This window comes from Orbicella franksi, chromosome 3 (assembly GCF_964199315.1).
Source record: "Orbicella franksi chromosome 3, jaOrbFran1.1, whole genome shotgun sequence".
NCBI lineage: Eukaryota > Metazoa > Cnidaria > Anthozoa > Scleractinia > Merulinidae > Orbicella > Orbicella franksi.
In genome coordinates this window covers 6,840,971-6,868,554 of record NC_138147.1, presented here as the reverse complement: position 1 = coordinate 6,868,554, position 27,584 = coordinate 6,840,971, and the positions used below count along the sequence as shown (strand labels likewise).

At 38.0% G+C, this 27,584-nt stretch overlaps 2 protein-coding genes across 2 annotated transcripts in view; one reads left to right on the top strand and one right to left on the bottom strand.

Annotated features, from left to right (window-relative positions):
• Positions 1-27,584, top strand: part of LOC145480994 (uncharacterized) — a 249,618-nt gene that overhangs the window by 217,327 nt on the left and 4,707 nt on the right. The window lies entirely within an intron of this gene.
• Positions 9-27,545, bottom strand: LOC145480980 (guanine nucleotide exchange protein smcr8a-like). Its single transcript, XM_081459331.1, has 31 exons — positions 27,063-27,545; positions 25,644-25,729; positions 25,122-25,194; positions 22,959-23,041; positions 22,191-22,236; positions 21,749-21,845; positions 21,514-21,557; positions 20,501-20,602; positions 19,400-19,559; positions 18,623-18,675; positions 16,323-16,378; positions 15,968-16,034; positions 15,697-15,754; positions 15,025-15,091; positions 12,796-12,877; positions 11,801-11,913; positions 10,628-11,209; positions 9,588-9,652; positions 8,818-8,926; positions 8,310-8,363; positions 7,888-7,947; positions 7,179-7,239; positions 6,027-6,083; positions 5,451-5,495; positions 5,146-5,177; positions 4,597-4,680; positions 3,973-4,015; positions 3,786-3,845; positions 2,842-2,905; positions 2,592-2,627; positions 9-2,209 (listed from the first exon to the last, which is right to left on the bottom strand). Exons 1-31 carry the CDS (start codon positions 27,282-27,284, stop codon positions 2,118-2,120), a joined length of 2,853 nt encoding a protein of 950 aa, XP_081315457.1. The 5' UTR covers positions 27,285-27,545; the 3' UTR covers positions 9-2,117.

The following is a 27,584-nucleotide window of genomic DNA, read 5'->3' as shown; positions in this document are numbered from 1 at the left end:
TGATCAGAAAGCCCATATTTCATTAACTTGTAGTATTTAATTTAACGCAGCATTTGAACGAGATCTCTATTACAGGTGTGAAAGATAAGAAATAAATGCAACGTTTTCTTCATTTATGATTTATTGACTACTTTCAATTTTCGAACCAAGGTCAGTCTGTTCAGGGGAGCCTGAGGTAGCGTTGTTTTCCGTTGCCATACTGTGTGGGAAAGTAGCGATCACACTTTTACATTTTATCGCACGTTCGACACTTAAATTGCCCTCATTCGGTTGTTGGTTGTTCTAAATACTTGTTATACATATCTTTTAGAAATAATTTCAAGACAGTACATCCAGTCAAGAGAACACCTCAAAACAATGATTTTCTTTATTCTAAGAATTAATAATGTGAATGGAAAATATATCTTTATATATGCCGGACAACGTAATGGCACAGTTACGAAACGTGATTTTGATGGAAGGGTCAAAAGAAATAATAATAATAATAAAAAAACAATTTGAATTTTACAAACAATTTCAATATAATTCATTAAAATAAATAACACGCAACTCTACTACAAGAATTATATACATCGATATGCCGTATTTTGTTATTGTATTTTTGTTAAACGAATTTTTTGAGAAAATATTACGTGCAATTTAAATTGTCTAACTACAATATATAATTTTGGGAAAAAATAGATTCATAAAAAATCCTACCTAAATGATATTAATAATAATAATAAAAGCACATATATACGAATCCACCAAAAACGGAAAACGGATAGTAAAATTACATTACAAACGACAACTCTAACTCCTTTGAAAATACTATGCGAACCGAGACATTTCAAAGATTATCTCATGTAGATGTCTTTACGTCAGGTTTGTTCATCTCATATTGTAGTATTTATTTATTACTGAAGATTAAAGTTAGATCAGCCAACGAATAACAACGCTACAAAATGTCGACAACATTTACGCCATCTGTTAACTGTAGAAAATGTGGGAAGAATTGAACGCTGACCGAAATATTTCCCTTCAAGAAAAGTCTTATTTGCACGCGTTGGTAACGTAACGCTTGCCATATGGCGATACAAACCTCTGTCAATGGACACGTCTAAAAGCATCGTTAGTCAAAGGTTCGACTCGTTTCATTTCAAACTTAACACGACAGGTAATATAAAGATTGCAAACTCTACTTAGTTGCATCTGTCGAAAGGGCTTAAAAAGATGCCACCACATCAATAGAAGAAATGGTTAAGAAGCCCGGTAAACATAAAAGAAGCAAACACACAGGCTAAGATCTATTTTGGAGGGTCCGTTGCAAATCTTTTGTTTTATGCTCATAGACTATGTTTGATTACATAATCGCAATGCTTCTTTTGGTTAGCTTTATGAGCACACGTAACCACCCTTTGAGGGTCAACACCCAAAATAGCCAACAAATACATACAACGAAGAATTTTGCCAGGTTTCTTAACCATTTCCCTCTGTTAACTATGATGTCACCAAATAAACGTCAACCAAATTGGATAAAAAGATTCTACAGATCAAACTGAAAAAAGTATTTTGGGATAAAGTACAGGATTACAAGATACTGTCCATCGAATTTGATTCTGAGACAATGTAAAAAAATCAAAATTGCCATTCGCATGAAATTTAGAATCTTATAGCCACTATTTCTTCTTTTAGTCGCTATTTCTTCTTTTTGGTTATTTTCTTTTTTCGGTCAGCACTTTTAGCGCTGTTTTCTTTCTGTTCTAAGATAATAAAGCAAGTTTATAGAAAGCTCTTGGCCACACGTCTTACAACACGATATTTCAGCCAAGCGTCTGAATTAATTTCTAAACGTGAGATGTAAATAATTACGTGAACAAAGATTATCTTCTGAGTAGTGATCCAACTAAAAGTTTCAATGGATCCTAAATTATTACTAGTTTTGTAAGAGCATTGAGATTTTACTGATGTAATACGCTAGAAATTTTTTCATTAATATTAATATTATTATTATTATTATTATTATTTCTTTTCCTAGCCCGCGAGAAGATAGGTTTCTAGAGCATGCGTGACCATACTAATGAGTGGCCAAATGATAAAACACTGCAATAAAACTGTGTTCTTGGTCCTCTGCGGAATCACGTGACCTCCAGTGGCTTGACATTGCGGAAAACTGCACACTTCGATAGATCTGGGGTAATCAATACCGACTTTCTCTCTGCAACTGAGTCTGCGAAAAACAAACCGTTAAAAATGATTTATTGGATGCATTCACTTTTCCATGTTTTTTATTCTGTACATAAATTTTAGTTTGTGGACTTATTCAACCCGCTCAGAAAGCGGCCAGTAAGGGTGTCCACGAAAAACAGTGAATTTTGTTTTTCCTTCATCCTAAATGTTCCAACGAGAGTCTGGGCGAACCAAACCTTACCAGCGCTTTAACTTATTGACTGTCATCAGTTTTAGATTCCAAGTGCTCTAAGTGCTACGTTTTCAGAATTGCCCTAGTGACTTTTTATCCTAACGCTTACCGACACAACGCAAAAGTTCCTGTAGCATAAACATCTCATAAAAAAACAACTATTTTGTTGTGGTATACTATTAAAACCCACCTGAGTCGGGCGTAACAGCTCCTTCTCCAGAGAAATCTAAGGAAATTAGAAGATGCCAAGTAAACTTATTTGTTAAGAGTCTTCTGAGGAAAACTGAAAGACAAAGTTTAACGTACAACCTGTGCTGTAAGAGAGGAACTGTTGCTCGAAGTAACCTGAGCGACTATTTGAGTGTGGCGATGTTCGGATGTGCCAGGTTGCTAAGCACCGTTTTGTCCATCTACCCACAATTAAACACTGGATAATTTACCTTGATCAGCAGAAAGATTCTGATGGTAGTCAATCTGCTGCTGTTTGATGAGCTCGGCGAAATACTGAAAACGGTAAAGCAGGAGATAAATTACAATAGAATTCAAACAATTCAAAATTGCGGAGTTGTTTTTAGTATGTAGGGGTACACTAATCTGTCACCCAGCTCTCACTCTGATTGACCCTAGTAAGCTATTCTTAACATTAGGGAGCTTAAGTAGACGCTGAGCACGACGCCTTGTCAAAAATGAATTCATATTTTACCAGCGAAATTCGCAATTGTCTGATCTGTCCAGTACGCCTATGGTTCTAAAAGCATGCTCAGGCTAAATATGTAATGACAGCGTTCAATTAGAAATGAAAATACGACAAATTAGCCGCCGCTGTTCGCGTTCCCCAGACTAAGGAGAACTTGGTCATTTCACGATGTTGGTTTGCAGAGGACGGCAAAGAGATGTACAAAGATTTATAACGCACGCGCATAGGCATTGTTCTGCTCATTAAAGCTTTTGCTTGGCGACGTTCTCGTTGCTTGAGCAAACATCTGTGTTCCGCGCTGAAGAGTTGCATGGGACTGGACCCGAGAAATTCCATACCGATGACGTAATCACACGTGATTGGCCGTTTCTGAGTGGTTTACAGATTTTGAAATCATTATTCAATGGTCATCCCAACCGTAGCCTACGCCACAGATGGTCTAAGCTGCCGGTATAGGACTAGTATATCCAGGATTTTGTGACACGTCTGGCTGCACCACAGGTTACCCAAGCGGATCCTTTCGCAAAGAGGTAGTGCCTACTACTGGGACAACTGCGCCAGATTTTTAGCCTAGATTCACTCAAATGATACAAACACCAGATGGTAATAACCAATTCACTCCTCTCCCCCCGCCCCCACTTACAGTGGTACGAACATTTATTGTAAGAAAGCTGCTCATTAGCTTACCTGAACAATTTTGGCATCAGAAAAATGTACATAAAGTCTGCTTAAAATTTCAGAGCCATCCTAAAACAAATAAAGAGAAAAACGTAATGTTAAACTATTACTACGACTATTTGTCGTATGCGTACTTGTAGAATAACTCTCACATTGGGGGTAATATCTTAACTGGTTTAACCAAAACAAATCTTACCCCGTGAACTTCTACAACAAGTCCTGGGGTTGATCGCTGACTCCTGCAAAATACAATAACGGAATGATTTAACTGAGTATTTTCAAAATAAAGAAGTAGGCGACAACAACTTTAAGAGGAGAAAACAGTTTCCGCAAAGAGCAGAGTGCATGTTCAACCCCTCTCTCTCAAAAAATTATTTTAGATTTTTTTGTCAAAACCTCAGAATCGGTAAATTAGGGAAGAAGGTTTTAATGTAGACTTTTCACTTGGCAGTGAATTAATTGATTAACATGGTTCATAGATACCTGGTATTGATTAAATGAATGCTTTTAAGCAATACGTTTATGTGGTACTGATTATTGTGCTGTGCAATCCGGTTGTGACTTTTAAGCCTATGGAGGAAACCTTAGTGCAGCAAATGATAGCCGTTGAACAGTAGTTTTACGGAGTACTGTTTATTATGCTGTACAAGGCGGTGTTAAATTCTGACTCTGTGAAGTAAACCCTAGTTCAGGATTTAACTCTTCATCGATTTTGAAATTCGACAATATCGGATTGAAAGGGCTCCCAGCTGATAAGAAAACTCTGATTAAAAAGCCGAACACGAGAACCCAAACAGTTAAAGATAACGGATACAAATACCTCTTGCAGGAGGACCACTGAAGACCTCCAAGGCAATAACAATAGTAATAAACGTACGACTTATTTGCCAGTTCCAAGAAAACGCTGAAAGGGAAACACATCAAAAGATAGGGAGTGAAACAAGGATTTTCTGACCCACTGATTAGCTCGTTAGATCGATCGCTCGTTCGTCGTTCGTTCGTGGGTTCGTTCTCCTAATACAACAAAGCTCCTGTGTCGAAACTTTGTCCCTTATAGCATAACACGAATATAACGAATTTTCTTTATCTCAAGGTTGCGATCGACGATGGAAAATTCAATTTTTTTTCCACCGAATCACCCCGTATATCTTCAAAATTAGTTCAGTATTGATCTCTTAGCTGTAACATATGACTCTCTAAGCTAAGATTAATACATCTGTGCATGATTACTTCAGTGTGATAATACAAATTATATCCATGCATAAGTTCAAAGTATGTGAAAAAGGGTCTGTACTTGAAGCAAAAGGAATGCAAAATGTAACAATAATTTAAAACTTGATATCCAGTGCGTTTGAACAAGGATAGTTACCTGTGAACAAACGCCACAAGAGCTGCATTTGTCTGAGATGAAAACGAAAACGCACTCATTAACACCCTGATACTTAAACAGTTGTATTTACATTACACAACAAAACAAACTGGCATCAAGTTTAAAGTAAGGGGTCAACAAAGAAAGATAGGAAGGCGGGCAGGCAAGCAGGCAGGTAGAAATGTAAATAGGCAAGTAGAGTGGTAGATAGGCAGATAGGTAAGCAGGCAGGCAGGCAGGCAGGCAGGCAGGCAGGCAGGGAGGCAGGCAGGCAGGAAGCATGGATCATTTGAGTTGTTACTTACTGGCCACTGGTTGGAATGATTGCAAATTGAATGGAGATAATGCCCCTGTTAAAATACAAGACAATGGTCAGTTCTGCTCTTCTCTTATTGGTCTGGATTGCCAGTTTTCTTTAAAAAAAAAAAAAGCAATTCATATACTTCATTTATTATGTCTCTGCTGTCAGTGCCAATCGTACGCTATCACTGCGAAAACAATTTTTGTTGAAGCGGTTTTGATGTAGTAGAATTCATCACATTTCCTGCCATTTGAAAGCTGCAGTCTTTTACAACAAAATAGCTATCTGAATATGAACGGAAAATCAAAGACATTTTATGTGTGGCGTGGTTTTGCCGCTACAAACATCTTTAGCTTTGACGGGTTGATTCTGATCTGTTGTGATCTATTTCTGATCTATTGTCAGTTATTGTCAGGATTTAATCTACATTGGTCATAGACGGGGAAGACCGGAGAAAATGTGTTTACAAGGAACTTATTCCATCTCTGTACACATGGCACTTACATTTCACTACGTGACATTTCTCAATGAAAAAAAAACCTCGTCTCAGCTAACGGGAAGCGAATTAAACTAAACAAACCTTATACTGTGGCGTCACAATGAGATCTGTTTCAAAATCCAACAAAGACACAAACCTCTGAAAAAATGTATGAGAAAAATTATAATGTAATACAGTGGGCACCATAAAAGTTCATAGTCTTCTTGCCAAACACATGCAGTGAAAGTATCTGTGCGTTGTAAAATCATTTCAAATGTAAAACCATGAAATAAAATTATTAGTGAAGGAAATAATTTACATTTTTAACTTCGTACAAATGTCTTCAGAGCTGTTTTTAAAGATGTGATTGGTTCAAAAGAGTTATTAAATCATTCCACAAAATCGTCAACACGAACGAAAAGGCTCTTTGTGTATAACAGACATGCATGGTTGATTCTCGAGTGGATTTATGATTTTAGCTCAAAAGATTACCTAAGTATGTTTTGATAAACAAAATTACGTTTTAACTGAAGGTAATCTGAAAATAATAGTTTACTAAGATAGAAAAACACCAAAGACATAATAATGAACCATAAAGAAACAAGGATGGTCAAGGGTGGAGAGGATAACCACGGATTAAAAACGACAAACGTGAAAAATGTACACTTGACTTTTCAAAGATGCACAAACTGTGACGTAGCTCCTTTTATAGACAAGATTGGGAAGAAGGGTGCGGTGAGATTGTACTTTAAATTAAAAGGTTCTAAGTGTATTCAGGTAAACTGGATTTCCATGCAACGAATACAACTTGTAGGTCCCTGGGAAACGAGAACATCAACCCAGTCTCCTGACACTTCGATATCTTGGGCTTCCACCGCGCGTAAAATTGCAAAGGCAAAATGTAAAATCTTGTCAAATGATATGCCTTCAATCGTCAGTTAACTTCCTTAAAGCTAACGAGAGGTGTCCTTTCTATCTTAACGAAAATAAACTTCAACTTTTAGAGAGGAAGCCACATCAGCCTTAGCTAGTTTTCAAGCGGGTCCTCTTTCCTGGTCGAATCGGAATTTGGAGATGTTGGTTTTTTTGGAGGGAGGAAAACCAGAGTACCCGGAGAACAAGGCGAGAACCAACAAACGCAACCCACATATGGCACCGGGACGGAATCGAACCTGAGCCGCATTGATGGAAGGCGATACAACGAGGCAAGAAGCACCAATATTTACAATCGTTGAATCTTTTTCAGTCATTTACCTTGACAGATTTGGGAACCATGTTTGAGTGTTTGTTCTTAGCAAGTCCAACAAGTTTCAGCCTGTTTTTTGAGAACATTCACAAAATTAACGTTAGAACTCAAATGCAATAAAGTAATTACAGCTGAGACAAATTCTACAGCACCATTTACATAAATTCCTAGTGTCGCCTCACAGTTTTAAGAACAAATAAACAAACCATCCAAAAAAGTTAGATTAACCGCGCTTACTTTGCCAAACAAAATACTCGATCTTATAGGTGCTCGCATGTCAGTTCTCTCATAACAAGTTTCTGCTTTCTCTCATAATGTGAGAATTTGAATTTGCTTATGGACGGACCGTTAGTTTTTTGACGGGGTTGAGCAATTATCTGGGACATTATTTATTCAGTTTCACTTAAGGTCGTGCATGATTGTTTTTGGTGGACAATAGCTTGTACAAGAGTTTTTTTAAGGTCAAACACAGGACCTGGAAGGTAGAAAATGCTTGCTCGATTTTTTCCCCATGGCTCCACTTGCACGGTTTTTTTTTCAGTAGCTTTTGCAGTGCAGGATTTTTTTCTTTGGAAATTGCCAAAACCCCCAACCCCCCCCCCCCCCCTTAAAAAAAATAATGGTCCGTCCATTAGAACGTCTGGAATGTCTCCGCTCAAAAAAAAGCTGCCGTCAAACCAACACATAAGAAAATCAAAGAACACATCTTGTACTTGCCATGAAAGATCAGCGATTTGTAGTGGTTTGGTTCTCCACGGATCCACGGCTTTTCCATTACTAAACACAAATCAGATATACAGTTAAAAACATAATTATGACTGTTTTAATACCGTACCCAAAATCGCAATTATCCAATCTGAAGCCGTGTCTACCGTCCTGATATCCTGCGATATCAAGTCACTGAGCTGATATGGCTACGATATCATGCTGACCTAACCAAATTTGGGTACTGTACATACCTAATCGTACAGTTCTGGTAGGCTCGTTTGGTCTCGCCATAGGTATTTTGGCTCGACTACGTCTCGTCAAAATGCGAGCCATGGCTCGACCACACTCGCCTGATACGCCGCCGAAGCGTACCAAAAAGGTACGATTGGGTAAAAATGCAACTTATTTTATAAGCAGATAAAGGAGCAAACCTCATATTCTCAGGAACAAACATCCAAAGAGCAGAAATGACAGTCCGCACGTCCCTGGTCAAATAATAAAACAGAAAATAAAGTACGAATTTTATCAACATTTCAAACTAGATGTATTGACCATTATTTAACAAGCAGATCCGTGTTTCTGCCGAGTTTTAAACACGAGCGAAAGTTTAGGAGAACGAGAAAGCTGTGGAACACGAGCCGAAGGCGAGTATTCTCACAGCTTTTTTGAGCTCTCTCAAACTGACACGAGTGTTTTTACTTAGCAATTAGATTATGAGCCCGAGATTTCTATCACGTATTAGTATAAATCTACCAGCGATCTATCACGAATTCTGTTGTAGATAGTGAGGACCCTGGCAGTTGTCACTGAACAAAATGGCGGCTACTTCTTTGCGTTTTCGAAGTGTCTGTCAAGAGTATTTGAAGTTTTATTGCTACCTTGTTGCCTCATTTTGCCCTTTAGAAAGTAAAAATCAAATGTTATGTAAAGGGAACAAACCTTTCATTTCGAGGTTCACCAAGGACAACCACTGGTCTTCCACAAAGAAGAGCAAAGAGCAAATGAACCCCACAACTCAAATTATTCCGCAACAACAATACATTAGAACCTGTCAAAGATATTAAAACTCTCAGAATAATGTGACAAGAGTGCAGGCCCGGGTTGTTCGAAAGGTGGATAACGCTATCCACCGGATAAATCACTATCCAGCGGAGAGCGTGGTTTGTTTTGTTAACACTTATCCACTGGATAGCGATTTATCCTGTGGATATAGCGTTATCTAGCCCTCCTTCTATTGCTTTGCTTAAAACGGTCGTTACTAGCATGTGAATATATTAGTATGTGAATGAATTACCATGCAAATATATCAGCACGTGAATATATTAGCAATATTATTATCTGAATATATTATCATGTGAATATATTAGCATGTGAATACATAAGAAGTCATCGCAATAGACCACTTTCGATGTATTAAAATTCAGCTTGGCAGTGACGCTTTGAGGACACAAACAAAGGAATTTGATAAATGACAATGTTTATTCATTTCTTTTGTTTTTGTCCTCTAGGCCTCACCATCAAGCTGAATATTAATAAATCGAAAGTAACTTATTACGTACGCAACTTAGACAGTTGCGAAAATAAAGCCTGGTGTTTGCGATGAATGATACGAACCATAAGTGAAAAGCATTCTATTTTCTTTACTATCGCAAAGAAATGAAAACACGTTTGTAAGTACATCTTAAATTCCTCACGTAACATTAGATTACCTGAGTATGTTTCCAATGGTTGGCAAACTTCCTCTGCAAAGCATCTCAGTCGAATTTTTTCTGGTCTGTGAGAAAAACAACTTCATACAAACTTTGTACAATGACATTTAGGTAGGTTTAAAGGCGTTGAGTAACGTGAAATTTTAGTGCTTGGTCATGCAAAGGAAAATTTTTGGTTTAGTTCTCAAAGCCTTAGCAGTATGGTTACGTTGTGTGTGAGTACTCAAAAGCCAGTTTGGGGTTTAACACAAAGGAGCATTTGAACTCGAAGATCTGGTTGTTCAAAGCATGTTTAAACTAATACAAGACTGCTGCTCAGCCAATTTTAAATTTAGAACTCATAGTTGACAAAGATAAACAGAATTTCCCAAAATACTGCGACCTAACTCTGTGTACACGCATCGTTTAGCGACGGTTTCGTTAAAAATTGCTTGCCCTTCACCGTTGACTTTGGCTTATCTTGAACCATAAACCGGGGGAAAATTCCATTTCAAAAGACAGGGTTACTCATCGGAAATTTTGAAAAGAACCCCCAAAGGGTACCAAGATCCTGTTTTGTGGGCGTGGCTTGAAAATTTTTTTCATCCCTAAGAGGCACCAATTCTAAAACAACACCTTCTCTCCTGTCATATTTCTTTCAGCTCAATACCCTAAAAGGTACCACATAATCTCCGCTGTGGACCTTTTGAAGCTAAAAAACCTAAGAGGTATCAAAACTGCTCCTTTAACCCTTGAAAGGTACGACAAGCACCCCTGTCTTTTTCATATGGAAGTCTCTCTCCCTTCCCCCCCCCCACCCCCTCCCCCCCTTTTCACCGGGATACAAAACTTGAACTACACACTTCTGTAAGAGAGAATATAATACTTCGATTAAATTTTATCATGCAGTTCTCCGTAGCTCAGTGATATGGGGCAGCCAACCGATATCTGGGAGGTCTTGGGTTCGAATCCCCTCGGGGATTCAGATTTCTTTCTTTGTCCTATGCTCCTAGCATGATGAAAATTTTATCATTTATAAAACCTTTGTTTGAATTTCTAACCTTAAGCTGTGAAGCAGCCTTCTTTTAGGTAGTCGGTCTTCGCCATTCGGTGTGGAACTTCCTGAAACCTCTACACTTTTAACTCTCCTGTTTAAAAAACGCTTTACAAAAATGTTACTCCTATTGCTTGTATTTTTAGAGGGAACCTCCAGAAAATTGGTATTTGGAATACTCTCGGATTTTGGTGAAGGTAATGGACTGGAAAGTTTTTTCTGCAACATGGGGTGCTCGGCTTTTCTTCTGTGATGCTTGTGCTGGCCTCTTGAGCTTCCATAACCAGAAGAATTCGACAGACTCTCTAAACTTAAACTCTTCCTTTTTAAATGATTCTGATGCACGCTGACGTTTGTTTCATACATTGCGCTAGTTTGTCTCCCGTAGCGGGATCCGCTGTGGTCTGACAAAGCATCTTCATCAAACAAGGCATAGTCCGCTAATGACAACTTCTCACGTGCCGTACTGAGGGTTGTATCGGAATGCGTGGACATGTCGTCATTGTTTTCCATTCTTGGAGACTCCGAGCTGCCACAGCTTAAGGTTTCCAGCCTTTCTGCTCCTTGCAGATCAGCATGAAACCAATTGCTAGAAGTAACGAAAAGACAACTGATCAGAGAGATATTTTCCAATACCATAAAAGTACTTTCCATCATCAAGGCATAGTTAACTCTTTTTTATTATAAACTAATTACAATGTCTACCAACTAGGACAAACGAGAGAGGATGAAGAGAGAGTAAGAGAGTGAAACCCCCATATAGGCCTTAATCTCAAGGTTTTTTAAGACATGTTACCCATTTCTTCCACGGATGTTACCACGCGCGTTGAGTACATGTTTTCATGGAATGCGTGTAAGGCCGCTTGGGCTGTCACGTGATCAAAATCTACGTCACAGGATTGGCTACTTCTAGACCCTCTTAGGATTTCCAAAACTGGGATTGATCTAAAAATAACTTGAGGGGGAACACCTTGGGAATACCCTTCATCTTCTCTTGTATAAAGCAATTGCAATATTTAACAGTAAAAATTAGTTGCTGTTAACGGCTACATTTAGATTTAGTGACCCTGTTAAAAGAAGCCAAAAATAATAACGTGTCTTTTCTAAACGGAGGTCTGTATTAAGTCAATTCGTGCTTAAAAAATAAATACAAAGGATACAAACATGGAATAACACTCACGAGGGTGCAAATGGTGAAAGAATTCCATCACTTGACCTTGAAGATCCTGCAAATTCATCCTCAACACAAGATTGAAATGATTCCAAGCTGAACAAACTTCCTAAGCTGCCACACTGGAAAATAACATAAGGTAACAGAAATAACTACCACTACTAACCAATAACAGTCTACAACATAAACAAGAAACTGCAGGCGTCCATTTTATAGTTGGTTCATCCTTTCCATTACTATACGTGAAACCAATTAAATGATTGATTGACTGGCTGACTGACTGTACGACTGACCGACTGACTGACTGGCTGGCTGGCTGGCTGACTGACTGACTGACTGACTGACTGACTGACTAACTGACTGACTGACTGACTGACTGACTGACTGGCTGGCTGGCTGGGTGACTGACTGACAGACTGACTGACTGTATGACTGACTGACTTTACGACTGACTGGCTGACTGACTGACTAACTGACAGATTGACCAATTGATTAATTGCTTGATTGATTGAATGATTGATTCACTGATTGATTAAGCAAACATGTGTTAATTGACATCAAATTTAAGTGAAATGTAAGCATGACATGAAGTTATCTTCACTGCTGTCGAAGGAGCGTCTAAAATCCCAGTGGGTACTCTCCCACGTTTTGGCATTTTTCCCGGTCACTACACAATACAAAGTTTCATCAAAGTGGATGCTTTCAATGAGAAATCTAAACTGCGAACAGGCGTTAACTGATAGCATGTTATGAGAAATACACCGAAAATCAATCAAACGCAGTTGAATTAACGTTGACTGAACAGTGAAATGAAACAATGTAGGGCGTCACGATAATTGGGTAGGCTAGAAAAGACTAAATTAAAAATCATTAAATATCTACATGTGACATAGCTTGAGAGTCGTGATGTCGTGATTAAAAAGAATTTTCTTCATGCTAACATACTAAACATTGCATCACAACGTTAAATATGTTTAAAGTAAAGTAACAGGAAAAACTCATACAGACGACTTTCTTGTGGGGCATTCTTGACTTGGAGGGTTGGAAGAACAGTCATAACTCCACTGGTTGCTTTGAGTACACTTCCTATACACACAGTGAAGAAAAAATAAAGGCTTGTGTGGATCAGATGCTACACGAGACAAGTAAATTTAATAGATGGAAAGGGACTAAGAACCGGGGGGAGCATCCTTGTTCTAATTAGCATCTTAAAGTACAGTGATGTTAGCATAGAGAGCAAACTGTAGTAAGCCACTGCCCGAGGAAGGAGAACATACGACATGCTCTCTTGACACACTCTCAGTTCCTCAGCACACGCATCATCTCCCTTTTAATGCTTTACAAACTAATGTTTAACACTCTTCTTAGATTGCGAGCAGTATCTCTTTTGCTTGAAAATCCGTGGGAAAGAACGCAGAGAAGAACACAACACAAGTGAACGGTCGTGAGCGTGCGAGATTTGTGGCTTCGCCGCTCGCCGCTCGTATGTCACGCTCGCCGTCACGCTCGCACATTCACTTGTTTTGCGTCCTTTCCCACGGATTTTTGCGCAAAAGAGAGACTGCTCGCAGTCTACATTCTTATCAGTACCTGGTTTCTAAGGAAACGTATTACATGACGCCTGTCGTGACGGTGTAACACACGAGGGACGCACGTAAGAACGGTTTTCAACTGAGTGACGTCAAGCCAAAACCAAATTAATCACTCTAGCCAATCACAAAGGACACAGACAATCCAATGAGCCAATCAAAACTCGAGGTAATTACATGTAGCTGACGAGAAGCGCGGGAAAATGTGTGCGAACGAGTCAAAATAGGAATTGGTTTACTGATTGGATGAAAAAATGGCGCGAGTTTTTTAAGCCAATCGTGTAGCGTAGTAAGTGCAAAACCAGTCCTCCGTGGGAAAAAAAATGGCGACTGGTAAATTTACCCATAGTTCTTAGCGCACGAAAACCTTAATAACGTTCATAAAAGCGTGCAGAAACGTTATAAAATCTTCCAATCTAGGCTACTCGATGACCTTAGTACAGGGACAAGTATTGTAAAAATTTGGCTTTCTTTGTGTCTTGTAGGCTGTGTTAGGTTCGCAAGGTATTGTGGTAAAATGTACAGCCGCCATCTTCTTTCCTACGGTGGATTACTTTTCGAGACTCAGGTGAAAACTGCTCTAGGTGACAGTACTGATTAGAAAAACAACACCCAACAAGGTGCAAGTGTTTGTACGTCATTGCTGGATCTTGAGAAGTCCAGTAATTCATTTTTTCGCATTTCTACATTTTCAGCCGGAGATAGTTCTTATTTCATGATGGAGACAGGGAAAAGATCTACATATTAAAGGTCATCGTCACCATTTTTATCGTGATTTTGTAAATCTCAAAACTATAGATCGATCTTTGGAAGATGAACAATAATGGTTTTATTTTTTAGAGCAGTACTCGACAAATGATTAGAATTCATTAGGAAGGGAGGATGGCTAACGATGGCGAGGAAGGAAACGGATTGTAATACTTATGGATTTTTGAAAAGCGTCAGGATGGCAATTTTTCAAAGGTTCAAGTTTGGCTAGAAAATCGTTGAAATTTTGCAAAAATGTTGCTGCAGTGTGGACTTTCCTCAAGAAATTGCTTTTAATCATTTAGTTAGAGCTAATTAGTTCTTGTTACATAAATTTAGGGACCACTATGTGAATCTATAACAGTTTTAAGCATATATCTTGAGACAGTGTCCCTTTAATTGCAATAGAATACCAACAAACTTCAATTTTATAGGGCATTGTCATCGGCTTTAACATCGTCACTGCATTAAGCTGGAAGTAACCCCAAGTACACCGCAACATTTGAGGAGTGGTTATATGAAAGAGTAGTTGTAATTACTCAACAAAATCTAAGTCTTGCAAAGTGCTGGAAACTGTTGCCAGCCACTTTAAAGGAGCTACGTCACAGTTTGCGCATTTTGACGAGTTTAGCCTAAATTTTTCAAGTTCGACGTTTGTAATCCGTGTTAATCTTCCCTATTCTTGACCATTCTTGTTCCTTTATGATTCATCATTATCTCTTTGGCGTTTTTCTATCTTAGTTAACTACTATTTTCAGGTTTCCTGCAACTTAAAGGTAATTTTGTACGTGGCTAATAAAAATAGTTCAAAATACCATGACTGAGCTCCTTTAATTGCGCGTGCAGCACCTCATTTACACTATAGTTGCCATAAAGAAAACATCACTTAGAACTTACATGTCAATATTGTGAAGGAAGTTGCTCACTACACTCCGACCAACTGTGAGAAGAGAAGGAAACCGCTCTGAAATAACACAGAGACAAAAACATTTTAAAGGTGCTTTGACAACCTACACGAATACCGCGTGCCTCATCCTAAGAATGCCCTATTTTCTTACAATTAATATTTGTTGGCATGAAGACATCCAATGGCCTATTACACTCTTCTACACAATTAGGTCAGGACAATCCTTTTCTACCGATCTTGTGGGAACCATGAGAGCTAACTAGTCACGGTACTCAAGAAATTATTAATCATTTGTGGAGAGTTATCACAGCATATTTTGTAATATTTATGCCAAGATTTACATCGCAAAATGTTTACGTTCAAAAGGGGAAGTATGTACAAAGCAGCTCATTTCCTACAAAGGGTCAAAGGAGGGAAATGAGGTTTCCAAAGACAAAAAAAGGTGTTTATATAAAGAAGCATGGAAAATTGCAAATTATCCCATGGGGTGCCTGCTTCCGACTTGTGCGATTTTTTTCGGTTAAAAATCTACCAGTGAACCTTTCAGTGTCATTAAAAGTCGTACGTGCACAGTACCGTGGTAAGGGCCATTTAACATTTCTCCATGAAAAGAATACATTATTATGATTGTTAAAGAGTAACAAATGACTTATGCTTCTCACCCAGATGGCTTGCCTCTGTCTGCTCTATTAACAGTGCTGCTGTTTCTCTGCTGTAATGCTACAGATGAATGAACAAGGGAATGAGAAATCAACATTTAAGGTATTTTATTAAAAGATTAAATTCCCCTATTAACATCACATGTAAATCAAAATAAAACATTACTGAGCTAGGCAAAGTGACTGGTCAAGTACATGAGCAGCACAAATATGCACGACACGATGGGGTGAACCGTTTAAAATTAATAATTTAATATCAAATATTAATTTGTACCTTCAAGATGTTTCGTAATCTGTTGAGTCCTTCTTTTGCTCCCCACTCACACAGATCATGTAAATGGCTTAAAAAACGCACGTAGATACAAGTCAAGTGTCAGTATGTATTATGATTAGTGCTGACTGTTCATGCAGTTTAAGTATTATAATGACTTATGATTTTGTAGTAGGAGAAGTCTTTACTTATGGTACGCGAAAGCAGTCCTAAGAGAAAGCTACTGTGAATGACCAAGACGAGACACAACACTCTGGCTGATGGAATGAAAATACAATGTATGAAATACATGTAAGTTTTGTCCGGTACCTGAATTGAAAATGGTTAGTGCATAATAATGTCTATTACTATTGCTTACCGTAACTGTTTAATGCCGTTAAGATAAGACTCGGGAAAACAAGATTTGAGCTCTGCCTGGCAAAATGAAACAAGAAATCAAACTGAGGCACAATTTTCATGGCACTACTTCATCTTGGTCTGAGCACTGACAACAGGTTTTACAGTGACCTGCTTTCGGTTTGGACACTTTACTCCTACAGTTCCCATGACTGCCAAGTCTCAGTATAAATAGAGTATACCAGCAAAAACTGTTTAGGGGCAACATAAAAAATATTGACAGGGTAGCTGGCATTCGTATTTTTATAAAAAGTACAGCTTCTTAATATTTATTTTACTGTCTTATATCACTGACTTGTGTAATGAATGATTGTATGACCTTAAATTCACTTCTAAGACACAAGTGAGACATTCATAGTACACCAAGAACATTTCAATTTAATTCAGCGGATCTTTCAATGTAACAAGCAACCTACAGTGTATGTCATGAAGATCTGGCAATGCAAAGCAGGCCAATATTGTCATAAAGATTTCCCACTACTCTCTACAACTTGCAAAACTTGGATGAAGGACTCCGCATTAGTTCATTTACAACATTTTTCTCAGCAATAATGAAGGTTATAAGTTGCCAATTGAAAGTTTGTCCAAGATTGTTTCTGTTTTTACCATACCATAAAATGTACTGATATTCAAAGTCAATTTACATGACCCATCTATAGAAAGCAGCCATAATGCCAGAAATTAATAACCCATAGTATTGGATACTGCAGAACATGGAGTGGCTTTTAAGTCTTCTTGGAAGTGGCTTAAGGTTACTTCCCACCTTCGCGGGTGCCCTTCGGGAAAAAAATCGTACGTGCGCCAGTTTCAATAAAACCCCAACAAACTATATATCATAAGAAAGCTTAATAAATGTACTTTACGAAAAAAATACAATTTCAGGAATGCTTTCTTTTAGGAAGTGTCAGGAGGTGGTAAGGCGTGAAACGACCAAGGCTTCTTCTATTGAATTTATCGGCTATCGGATTCCGCAGTACGAGCAAAATGGCTGCACAGTCTTATTCACAGGGCATCAATCAACAAAAGTATGTCGGGCTTTCTCTAAAGTTGGAGTAACTAAAAATATGCGAGACGTGTTGCATAAATGGACGCCACGGGAAAAATGTGTTAAATATCAAAATTTCCCGACACACTTTGGTTTGTCATTATCTCTGGAATGTTCTGTCGAAATTTCACGAAAATCCGTCAAATCTGCATACCCTATAAATCCGGTCAAAGTGGATGTATTCCGCCAAAAATCAAATGCGAGATTTTAGCTTGTAAAGGTTCGTAAACAACTCGCGCCACGCCCGGAGATTATCACGCCTAATAAAACTGCAAACCAATGGAACAACAGGACCTCCTAGTGCCTATGACAATAGATCAAGATTTCCCGGGAAAAACATCGCATTGCAACATGTTGTTGTTGTTGTTTTTTTTTATCTCGCTCAGTGGAGTTCAATTTAGGACGGCGACGTAATATAATGGGCAGAGACGCCAAAGGCAAAGGCAAAGGAAAAACCCGTGCCAAAAATGTTTAAGGCGGAAAATGTACCGCTGAAAAACAAGACGTTAAGGAATCGACGGACAGCTTAAGAAATACCCTTAATGCTGAAATGAGTTCCCTTGGGTAGGTTTCATTTTCTTCATCGCTTCCGCCAGATTCCGACGAAGAATCTTGTTCACAGCCTGCACTGACGTTGAGTTTGATTTTAAAGCTACTTGTTCCAAGGATATTTGAACGCTCCGGATCTTCAGCAGATGCCGAGATTGTCGAAGGCGTTTGGCCAAGCCAAGAGCCTTTGTCGCTTTCGGCAAGCTTGTTTTTTTTTCTTTCCTTGACAATATGGAGCTTTTTCTTTCTTGTTTGGGCCGGTTTTTTTCGTTTTCTTTACCCAAGGACTTTTTTCTGCTTTCGATTTTTCCATAGGAGTTAGCGAAAAGAGCTTTCACGTGGGAATTTTTGTCAAGTGCGTGATGTAAATAAATGACATGAAATACGAGCGATGAGCGTTTGCCGCGAAAATTCCCCCAGGGTTCTCGCCCGTTGACAAGATTATGACACCTTCCTAGTTTATTAACTTTATTTGAAAATATGTTTTTTCTAAATAACTCGGCCGCTTTTCGAGATTTTTAATGTTTTTCCTTTGGAAACGCTAGATAAAATGACGAACGTAAATTTTGTCCAATGAAAGAAAAAACGATTTTTTTGGCCTCTGAAGGTGGGAAGTAACCTTAATTCTTCATGGTATGAAATGATTACTCAAAGAACTCTGAACTTACATTCCCTTTTTTATGTCCTTTTAGAAGATCTTTCATATCTGGGAGTGAAAATGCTGCAACAAAATTACAATCAGATAAATTTTATCTAGAAAGCCTAGTAGGTTTCTTGTGAGAAAGAGCAATGTTCAAAAGACTGAAGTAAAATATATCAATACTATCACTATTGTGCTAAAAGCAAAATGTCATAACTTTGGGTTTGGGTTTTTAAGGCATCTCTCTCTCTGGGCTACAGGATTGTGGGATGCCTCTTGCCATGGTGGGAGGCACAGTAGCCTCATGGTTAGTGCGCTCGTCTCCAGATCAAGCAGTCTGGGTTTGAGTCCTGGCCAAGGACATTGTGTTGTATACTTTGGTAAGACACTTACATGTAACTCTCACAGTGCCTCTCTCCGCCCAAGTGTATAAATGGGTACTGGCAAACTTACTGCTGGGGGTAAACCTGCGATGAATTAGCAACCCATCCAGGAAGGGAGGGGGGGGGGGGGGTAGAAATACTCTTAGTTGCTTCATACTATGGAAACAGGGATAGGCTCCAACCTGAATTGGGCCACTTGCCTCGTATACAGACATAACATTACCTTTACCTCCTTGCCATGGTAGTGTGGACAACACCCCTCCCCCCTAATGAAACTGTTGGTCAACTGTCAGGCAACAGTTGTCGATAAACGTGTCCACCTGCAAACGGCCAAAAGATGGCTGACTGTTGGCCAACAGATCATATTTCAGACTATAAAACAAGACCACCTACAGGTAATAAGATAAACTAACATTACAAACCTCTTCGTAATGAAGGTTGTTGTTTAACAAAGATAGGTAATTTAAGTTCACTTGCTTCATTTTTTATAAGAGAAAACCCATCAGCATCTGTGTAACTACGAGTCCGTCCTTCTGTCATGTCCTCCAGTCTTCTAAATTGTTGCACAACCCTTGCATCATGCTAAAAAAATACCAACAAAATACACAGTCATTAGTCAGGGTATTTCACTACATGAATAGAAAAAAAATGCACATTAAATATATATTGAATAATAAGATTATAAAAGAAATATTAAATAAGCTAATTGGTAACACTATTCAAGACTAAGAAAAAAAAGACATCTCAGTAAGGGAGGAAAAGAAAATTAAGCTAATATTAACTAGTTTATAATGAAAGTTTGATCTACAATGTTTGATTTTGAAGGCTAAGCAAATGATTTAAGCATAAAAAATGATTACTACAAAGCCATGAATTATATGCACCTTCATGTAAGAGAATAAGAAAGGCTTGACTGCCCAACAGTTTAAATTTACATCTGTCCATCTGTCCATGTTCTGTCTGTCTTACTCTAGGGTTCAAACTCACTGGGGCAGATCTAGGGGGTGTGGTCGAATGAACCCCTTAATTAAAAAATGAGGCAGTAAAACACACTGACTTGGCCTCAGAATGCTGGAAATCCCATTTCCAAGGACCTCAGTTTTAAAACTTTTCAGGAGAGGATGCCCCACAACCCCTACAAAGGACCACCTTCGGACATCCATATCTCAAAACCCGTTCTCTAAAATCTGGTATCTGCCCCAGAATTCAGACAGGGCAACGTATCTTTGTTGCCATTGCCTACTGTTAGTTTTAACTTAATTTTCTTATTGTCAATGACAGATAGCAATGAGAGTAGCAGCTCTCTGAAAGTTTAGACTACTTGACAAAAGGTTTAATCATCATTTGTGGGTAATTGCAGAGGTGGCAACCACTGAAAATAGTAAACTGTTTTCCTACTGAAAGGAGCAATAGGAATAAGGTTGCTAAATCAGAAAGTAACGTACAAAGGCTGTTACTTTCAGAACTTTACAGTAACTGAGAATATACAACTATCACATGGCCTTGAATAGCACTTCACCTACCACCACGTGAGGTTTAAGAACTTCTATTAACTTTCTTGTCTCCTTTATGATGATCTCATATTCCTCCACCTCGGTGCCCTTTGATTTTTCTGTGTCCTGAACCTGAATGTCAAAAATGCAATAAAAATAAATGCACAGTAAATTTTCATTCAACACAATTTAGCAAGTCTGATTTATATATTTAAAAGTTATTATGTGACCAAGGGAGCTGGAGCATGCCAATAACTAATTAACCTGTTTGCTGATCCAATATATTCCAAGTATTAGACTGTCCAGTAAATATGTCAAGCAAGTTTCAGGAATTTGAATAGTGACCTCTTAACTGAGGGCCACTTAACAAAGTTTTGACTGTACTATAACTTATCATACTAGTGGCACTTTCAAAAATATTTTTAATATTAATAATAATAATATTTAGTATATACCACACAAGTGAATAGTGCTTTTTGCACGCTCTGATTGGTTAACTCGGGGGTGATTAGCAAGTACTATTCACCTCCGAACAGCCGGTGCGAGAGATTTTAAAATTTCCAACTGCTTGTCACACATAAAATAACATTTTGGTCTGCTAATTATTCAGCTTGTGTGGTATATACTAAAACAATTATTCACCTCAGTGTCGGTGAAAGTGATGGATATTTACCTCCACTTCGGTGAATAATTGTTAAGTAGTACTCAAACTTGTGCACTGTAACTTAAGTGACATTCTTGCGTTAAACTTTCAATTGTTTTGTGTTTTATATAAATCACCCTTTCCTGGGAGGAAAAATAACTCGTATTGTACACATTTACGCTATATAAATTTAGTACCAACTGTTTTGTTATTGTAAAATAACATATAAATCTGGTTGAGCAAATTGTAATTGTACCTTGCGTATTGCTAATCAAACTCGTATATGTGTTATCATAAATAAAAACATACAATGTGTGAAGTACAGAGCTAGCTTGACATCTACTCTATTACTACTATCATATGACAATGTGGTGATAATAATATTTATACTGTACTGTACCTTCAATGCCTTATCAATGAGACTACCTAAATGAGCATTTTCCACTAAGAAAATAAAAACAAAAATAAAAAAGTTAGATGAATAAAAATCAATTGAAATTGAATTATTACAAAATTGTTTTTTAATCTTATCTGTACTGAGCTGGAACCTATAATCTTTTTGCAAGTAATGTAATATGAAAACACTTACTACACTGAAAGCATTATTCCCTCACTGACAGTGGTTACTTACAAACCTGTGTGCAAACTTTTCATGGCCATGACATCAGCCAAACGCTGTTCAAGGTCTCTTAAGAACGTTATTCTGTTCCCATGCCTGAAGAGCCTAGACACCTAAAAATCATCCCAAATCACTCAATAAATAAGTATTTAATTAATAAAAGAAATTATCTCCCTAATTAATCTGCAGAGTTGTGGCCAGAAGTTTAATGGTTTCTACTGCAGTGGACATGAGGATTAAAGGTTCTGAATCAATCATTTACAATAGGTCCATCTGCTGCCCTTGTCTCACAGTGACAAACTTTTAGCTTGATTTGTACCAGTTAACAAAAAGTATGTATCTGGGATGATCAAGGATAGAGAACACGTCATGTCCTAACATCCCTGAGCGTCAATCTCTATATTACAAATTTATTAATATAATACTATTAACTAGTAACAATAATGTTTAAACTGTACCTTAGTAAACTCCTCCATGAGACTGTCAAGGAAAGAAAACATTTTTCTGCACATGAAGACAAAGAGTAACATGGCATGAGATTGTCGTTAGGTAACCAATGAATGCTGATGAAGATACACACCATGAAGCTATAATGACAGGTCCAGGTAAGGGGCCTGCCACCCAACTTTTTGGTGAAGGGGACGGGAAAAAACTATCAGCTAAACAAACAAAAAAGTATTATCTGGGTGAGGTGCAGACCTTAAATTCTGGTTCGGCCACTGAATTGTAATGTGGCAGAGGTTTCTCACACTAGAGCGCAAGTTATTGATGCAGTACACCTTGTGAATCCAAGATTTTTCTTAGGAGGGGGTGCACCACTAAGGAATGGTGTAACTGATTTTTTTTTGCAGAATACCAGTTACATTAGAAACTGGAATGTCATCTCAGGCAGGGGGGGGGGGACACATCCCATGCACCCTCCCCCTAGATCTGTCCCTGCAATAGACAGTCCCAAATTATACTGTATAATTTTGCTGCAACCATTTCCTTACAATTCAGGAACAGGACCAAATTCAAATGTTTCCGAACCTTCCAGGAACTGTAGTTGTAAACTGAGATTTCTGCTCTGCAAGAATCTTAAACTATTATTTATAATACTTAATCAAACATTAATTATCTCAGCTAGTTATTGATTGACCCCCAAATAAACATTATTCCTGCAAAGCCATAAATTTCATTTTAAAATTATGTAAATTTATGTAAAAGTGTTCATTGAAAGTAATTACCTTTTGCATTGGGAAATGTAGCACATGCAGTAAGGTCTCACAAAACCACGAGCATGGATATCATACAGCATGAAGTGGTGAACCTGTAAAATGTTCACACCGATTGTTTATGAAGTCAAGTATTCTAGTACTTAAAACCAACATAGAGTGGTTTACAATTACGGGTCATAAAACAAAAACCAAACCAATTAATAACCAATTAGACAACTAAACCAAACTCGAACTGTAGCAAAATCAAAACCAAAACCAATTATTATAAGTAATTGCCTCTGATTTCTTTTTAAGACACTCCATTGAAAACTGCTCTTAGTAGCACAATTTGTTCAAAACGTAACTCAGAATAAAAAGCGTGTGTCACACTAGTGGTAAAAGAAAGGAATGGACAACATCCAGTTGATGAAAATGTGTTTAATATATTCTTTTCCGTGAAATAAATACAAAATCTTAATTTAAGTACAAAAGCTAAACAGGTCTTCAATAGTTCTTGAATGCAGTTCTCCTTTATTATTTATCAAGTAATCACAAGGTTAATATGGTGTAATAAATAATGGTAATTGAACTGAGTGGAGTGCAATTTGGTCTGAAATCATACGCGTGATTTCAAAATCAAATGAGCGCGCAGCGTGAGTTCAATTTGAAATCACAAGTATGATTTCAGACCAAAATTGCACGACACGAAGTTCAATTGCCACTTTATTAGATCCATTTTGAAATCGCACAATTTTATCGCCTTAAATTTTAGATTTTTGGTGCATTGTTCCAGTAGCCGGTTTGTTAAAAAAAGCGGAACCGGAAACGCCTTTACGTCTAATTTAGTATGCAAAACGATGTCTGTGATGAAAACTCATTCGAGCATGACAAAGAAACAAGCAGTTCTAAAGTCAGAATGAAAATAGTCTACTTCAGGTATAAAAGTTCAATTCCCGTCACCTGAATCAATGATGGAAGGCCTACCTTTCTTCTGTGGTTGAGGCTGAGACTTTTCATTCATTGTCTTTGGAGAAGGAATTTGAAGGTGCATATCCTGTGTAATTCTGCGATCAATTTCTTTTGAGTTGTGAAACTCCCTCGAGTGCACAATGCCCAGTGGATAGTACGTTTTTTTTCTTTTAAATACCATTCAATGGCATGATTTTAAGGGGTCCAGCTCGTTATCATCTCCATTTCTTTTTGTAACCTCGGCGTAGGACTCAATACTCAGGACCTTGTCAAGTTCTTGCAGCGCCATTTGTTTTAAGATATTTCCAAGATGGCGGGACTGGCACCGGCTTTGTAAGACATTCGTTCATGCACTATTTTGTGCAGTGTGGTGTATTTTGACTATGTTTATTCACAGCAACAGAGTTGAGCTGTTTTGTTGCTTCGTTTGAAACTACCGGAAACCTGGAAACATCTACCTTCTTGAGATGACTCTGAATTTGTTGTTGTGTGGTTTTCGTTTGTTTATGTTTTACTGGACTCAGTATCATACGGATCTTGAGCAGATGTTGAAGAAAAATCGCCAAAATATTTGTCAAAATGGACAATGAAAGTTGGGAACTTCCAATAAAGTAGGTCTTCAGCCTAAAGGAGCTCATAATCGTCATTCAGAAACTGTAATTAGTTAAATTCGTCAATTTTTTTGGAAAAAAAGCTACAATAACAACAACGTTTTAGCAATAGTATTTGCAAAATTCTCCACACAGTGGCTTTTTGCCTTTCATTTTCCTGAAATTTCATTGATTACTTTAAACTAATCTTGAAATCTGATTGGTTGTTTTGTTTTACTGGCCCATTCTCATTGGCTGAGAAAAAGATGCAATTTAGAGCAAAAAATAGTGTGATTCATGAATAAATCGCACCACTGAGAGCCAATCAGATTGCAAGGATAACCAGTGATTTCAAAATGGATTTAATAAATTGGAATAAAAATTATCAAGTACTTACAAGTAAATTTTTCAGGCTACAAATTACACTCATACTATCATGCATCCAGGCTTGTGCAATTTTTAGCCTGAAATAATTTACTTGAATTTGCTTAATTTTTTATTCCAAATTGCACTCGAAATTGTGTCACCTATATACTAATACTTGAATACAACATTCACGTTTCTACAATATGTTTTATTATAGGACATAACCAATACCAATTGGAGCAATAAATTAACGTCACAAGTAACTTACATAAGCATAAATTCCATCTTTTCTCTCTGTTAAAAGCAGTTGAGTATCTTCAACAATGGAAAAATTAGTGCCTCTGAAATAAATAATGAAATATTACCTTACCTTACTATTGATACAAAAACAGTCTTTTTTGTCACAACCAAATGCCCCAACATGTACATTTTCTTATAAGAAAACCCTTTACGTGGTAACTTGACTGCCCTGTTAATGCAGCCAACCACCACATTCCTGTAAAATCCCAACCTGTGTAATCCTTTATCATTTTAGCCCAGCCACTCAAACCAGTTATGTTCATCTTTCCACGATTAATATACATGAAATATGTACTGATTGAACTTTCAATTTGTTTTGAAATGAATAGTGATATCTGCAATTCAAATGCTAATTAAAGAACAATTATATCTGTCAAACCATCACTGAAAATAGACCAGTGATGAAATTTAACCCTACCCCATTAATAGTCGGCCACCCTGTAAACACGGTCAAATTTTCAGTCCACTGTTAGTACTAATTTATCAATACCTTGCTTGAGTGTAATCCACTGACATTACATGAACAGAAAATGCATTGATGTCAAAATTTCCACCAGCATTCTTAGGAATTGTCATCTGGATGGGTTAGAAGATCAGATAAAAGAAAATAAGTTTCATTTCATTGGTCTGCGAAGATTTCACTTAGCCCCACTAAGCATGACACACTGCAAAGACCTTTCTAGCTAGCTGTGACTTCATCAGCAATGACAGGTCTGGACTCTAGGGAGTGGGGAAGGAGGGTATGTTATTGCTGAAAAATATTACATATAAATGTACATATATGGCCTTAAGGGACAAAAGTTGTCCCCCCCCCCCTCCCTCCTTCACTTGAGCAAGAACAATGTCAATCCCCCTTGCTCCCAAGTCCCAATTGAGCTCAGGATCTGCCATTAATCAGTGTGGATATTTTCTCTTACATTTCAGACATTTCTCTTGCAAAGAGTGAATAATTGATTTGACATTTGTTCACTGGCATTTTAAAATGGCAGTAATCAAGACCCAAATATATCTTGTTCATAAATGTACACAGGTTCCCATAGAGTAGAAAGAAAGGGCAAAGAAGTAAGAGGAGTGAATGAGCAAACAAAACTAACCTAAGTCCTCTGTCCCCCAACTCTCTGCCTCTTTGTCCACCACAAGAAAGAACAAGAGACTCACATAAATGGTAACTGGTTGTTTAGCCCCCAGCTAGCTAGTAGCCCCCAGCCACAAGTCAATTAGCCCCAACCAGAAGGCGAGAACATGGTCTATTTCTCTCTCTTAAAGCATGAAAATGTGGGCTTATGAACTCCTGATTGGGGGCTAACCGGCTAACGGCTAATCGATTCGGGGACTCAATGACTGGTAACCACATATAATTTACCGTAAATACCTGTTACATGGAAGATCATTTTAGCCCAACCTCTATCAATTAACTGCAACCTCTACAAAAGCTACCTTGCTACGACTGGCTCAGTTTTTCCACCCCAGCCCTGTATCAATCGAAGCACTCTGCTATTTTTACTGATTTGGTGATATGTTTTCATATGGGTCGCGTAACTTTTTTACAAATCATCCTTATGGCGTTTTTTATGGCTATATGTACGAAGTCTACATTCTGCCTAGCCTGTGTCAGAGGTTCAACAACAATTTCTAAGTTTTTCATGCTTCTGTTCAATTCATTGCTTTTAAAACCTTTTACTAATGCTCAAGTTATACTCTCTGATTTGTATCATATAACTGAGGACTATACAAACAAACAAACAAAGCACGCATTAACTACTTAAAATTATTAAGCTTGTATTCAGACCAGTCACGCGACAAAAACAAGGATCAAATGTTCCATCCTTGATTGTCTCCGTGATCATCTTTCGCTACTTTTGCGAATATAAATGTATTATAAAAGTAAGCTTACACAGATCTGACTCACCACAGGCTTAGGTCCTTCATTTTCGGAGAATTCGGCAATCAAAATAAAATCTCCGTCGAAACTTGATCGCGACCAGGGATTCGATCGTGGAAGCCTATCGCACGAGAAACGCAAGTTGTAGGCCAGTTTATCCAAATTCATCCCTCCTGCCTTCAAGTCTTGGAGCTGGACCCCGTCTGTAAGCGAAACATCATAAAAATATGCTCCGTTGTACATGTGCATAGCGTTTTGCTGCCAAGGAAGTAGATCGAATGTAAATCACATCACGCCAGTCTTTTCTTGGAACTCAGACTGTCTGAGGTCGCTGGCTTAGGCTACATTGGTTTCTCAGCCAAGCGCTTCCCTGAATGGTCAAGTTGTAAAGTTTTCTATCGGCAGCATCCCTACAGAGGTTTCTTAATTCATCTATAGGTCAGGAGAAGCATTTTGAGATATAAATTAAAGACATCGAAAAAATATACAACTCTTTACGCCGAGCTTGCTTATCCAGGTACCCGGTAAGCGGGCTACTCAACCCAGTTT

Coding starts and splice junctions, on each gene's coding strand:
- LOC145480980 (XM_081459331.1), bottom strand. CDS start 27,284: ATGCACATGTACAACGGAGCATATTTTTATGATGTTTCGCTTACAGAC. Junction 19,560..20,500: donor TTCTTAAACCTCACGTGGTG/GTAGGTGAAGTG, acceptor GTATTTTTTTAG/CATGATGCAAGGGTTGTGCA. Junction 9,653..10,627: donor AGGCTGCTTCACAGCTTAAG/GTTAGAAATTCA, acceptor TTTTTCTCACAG/ACCAGAAAAAATTCGACTGA.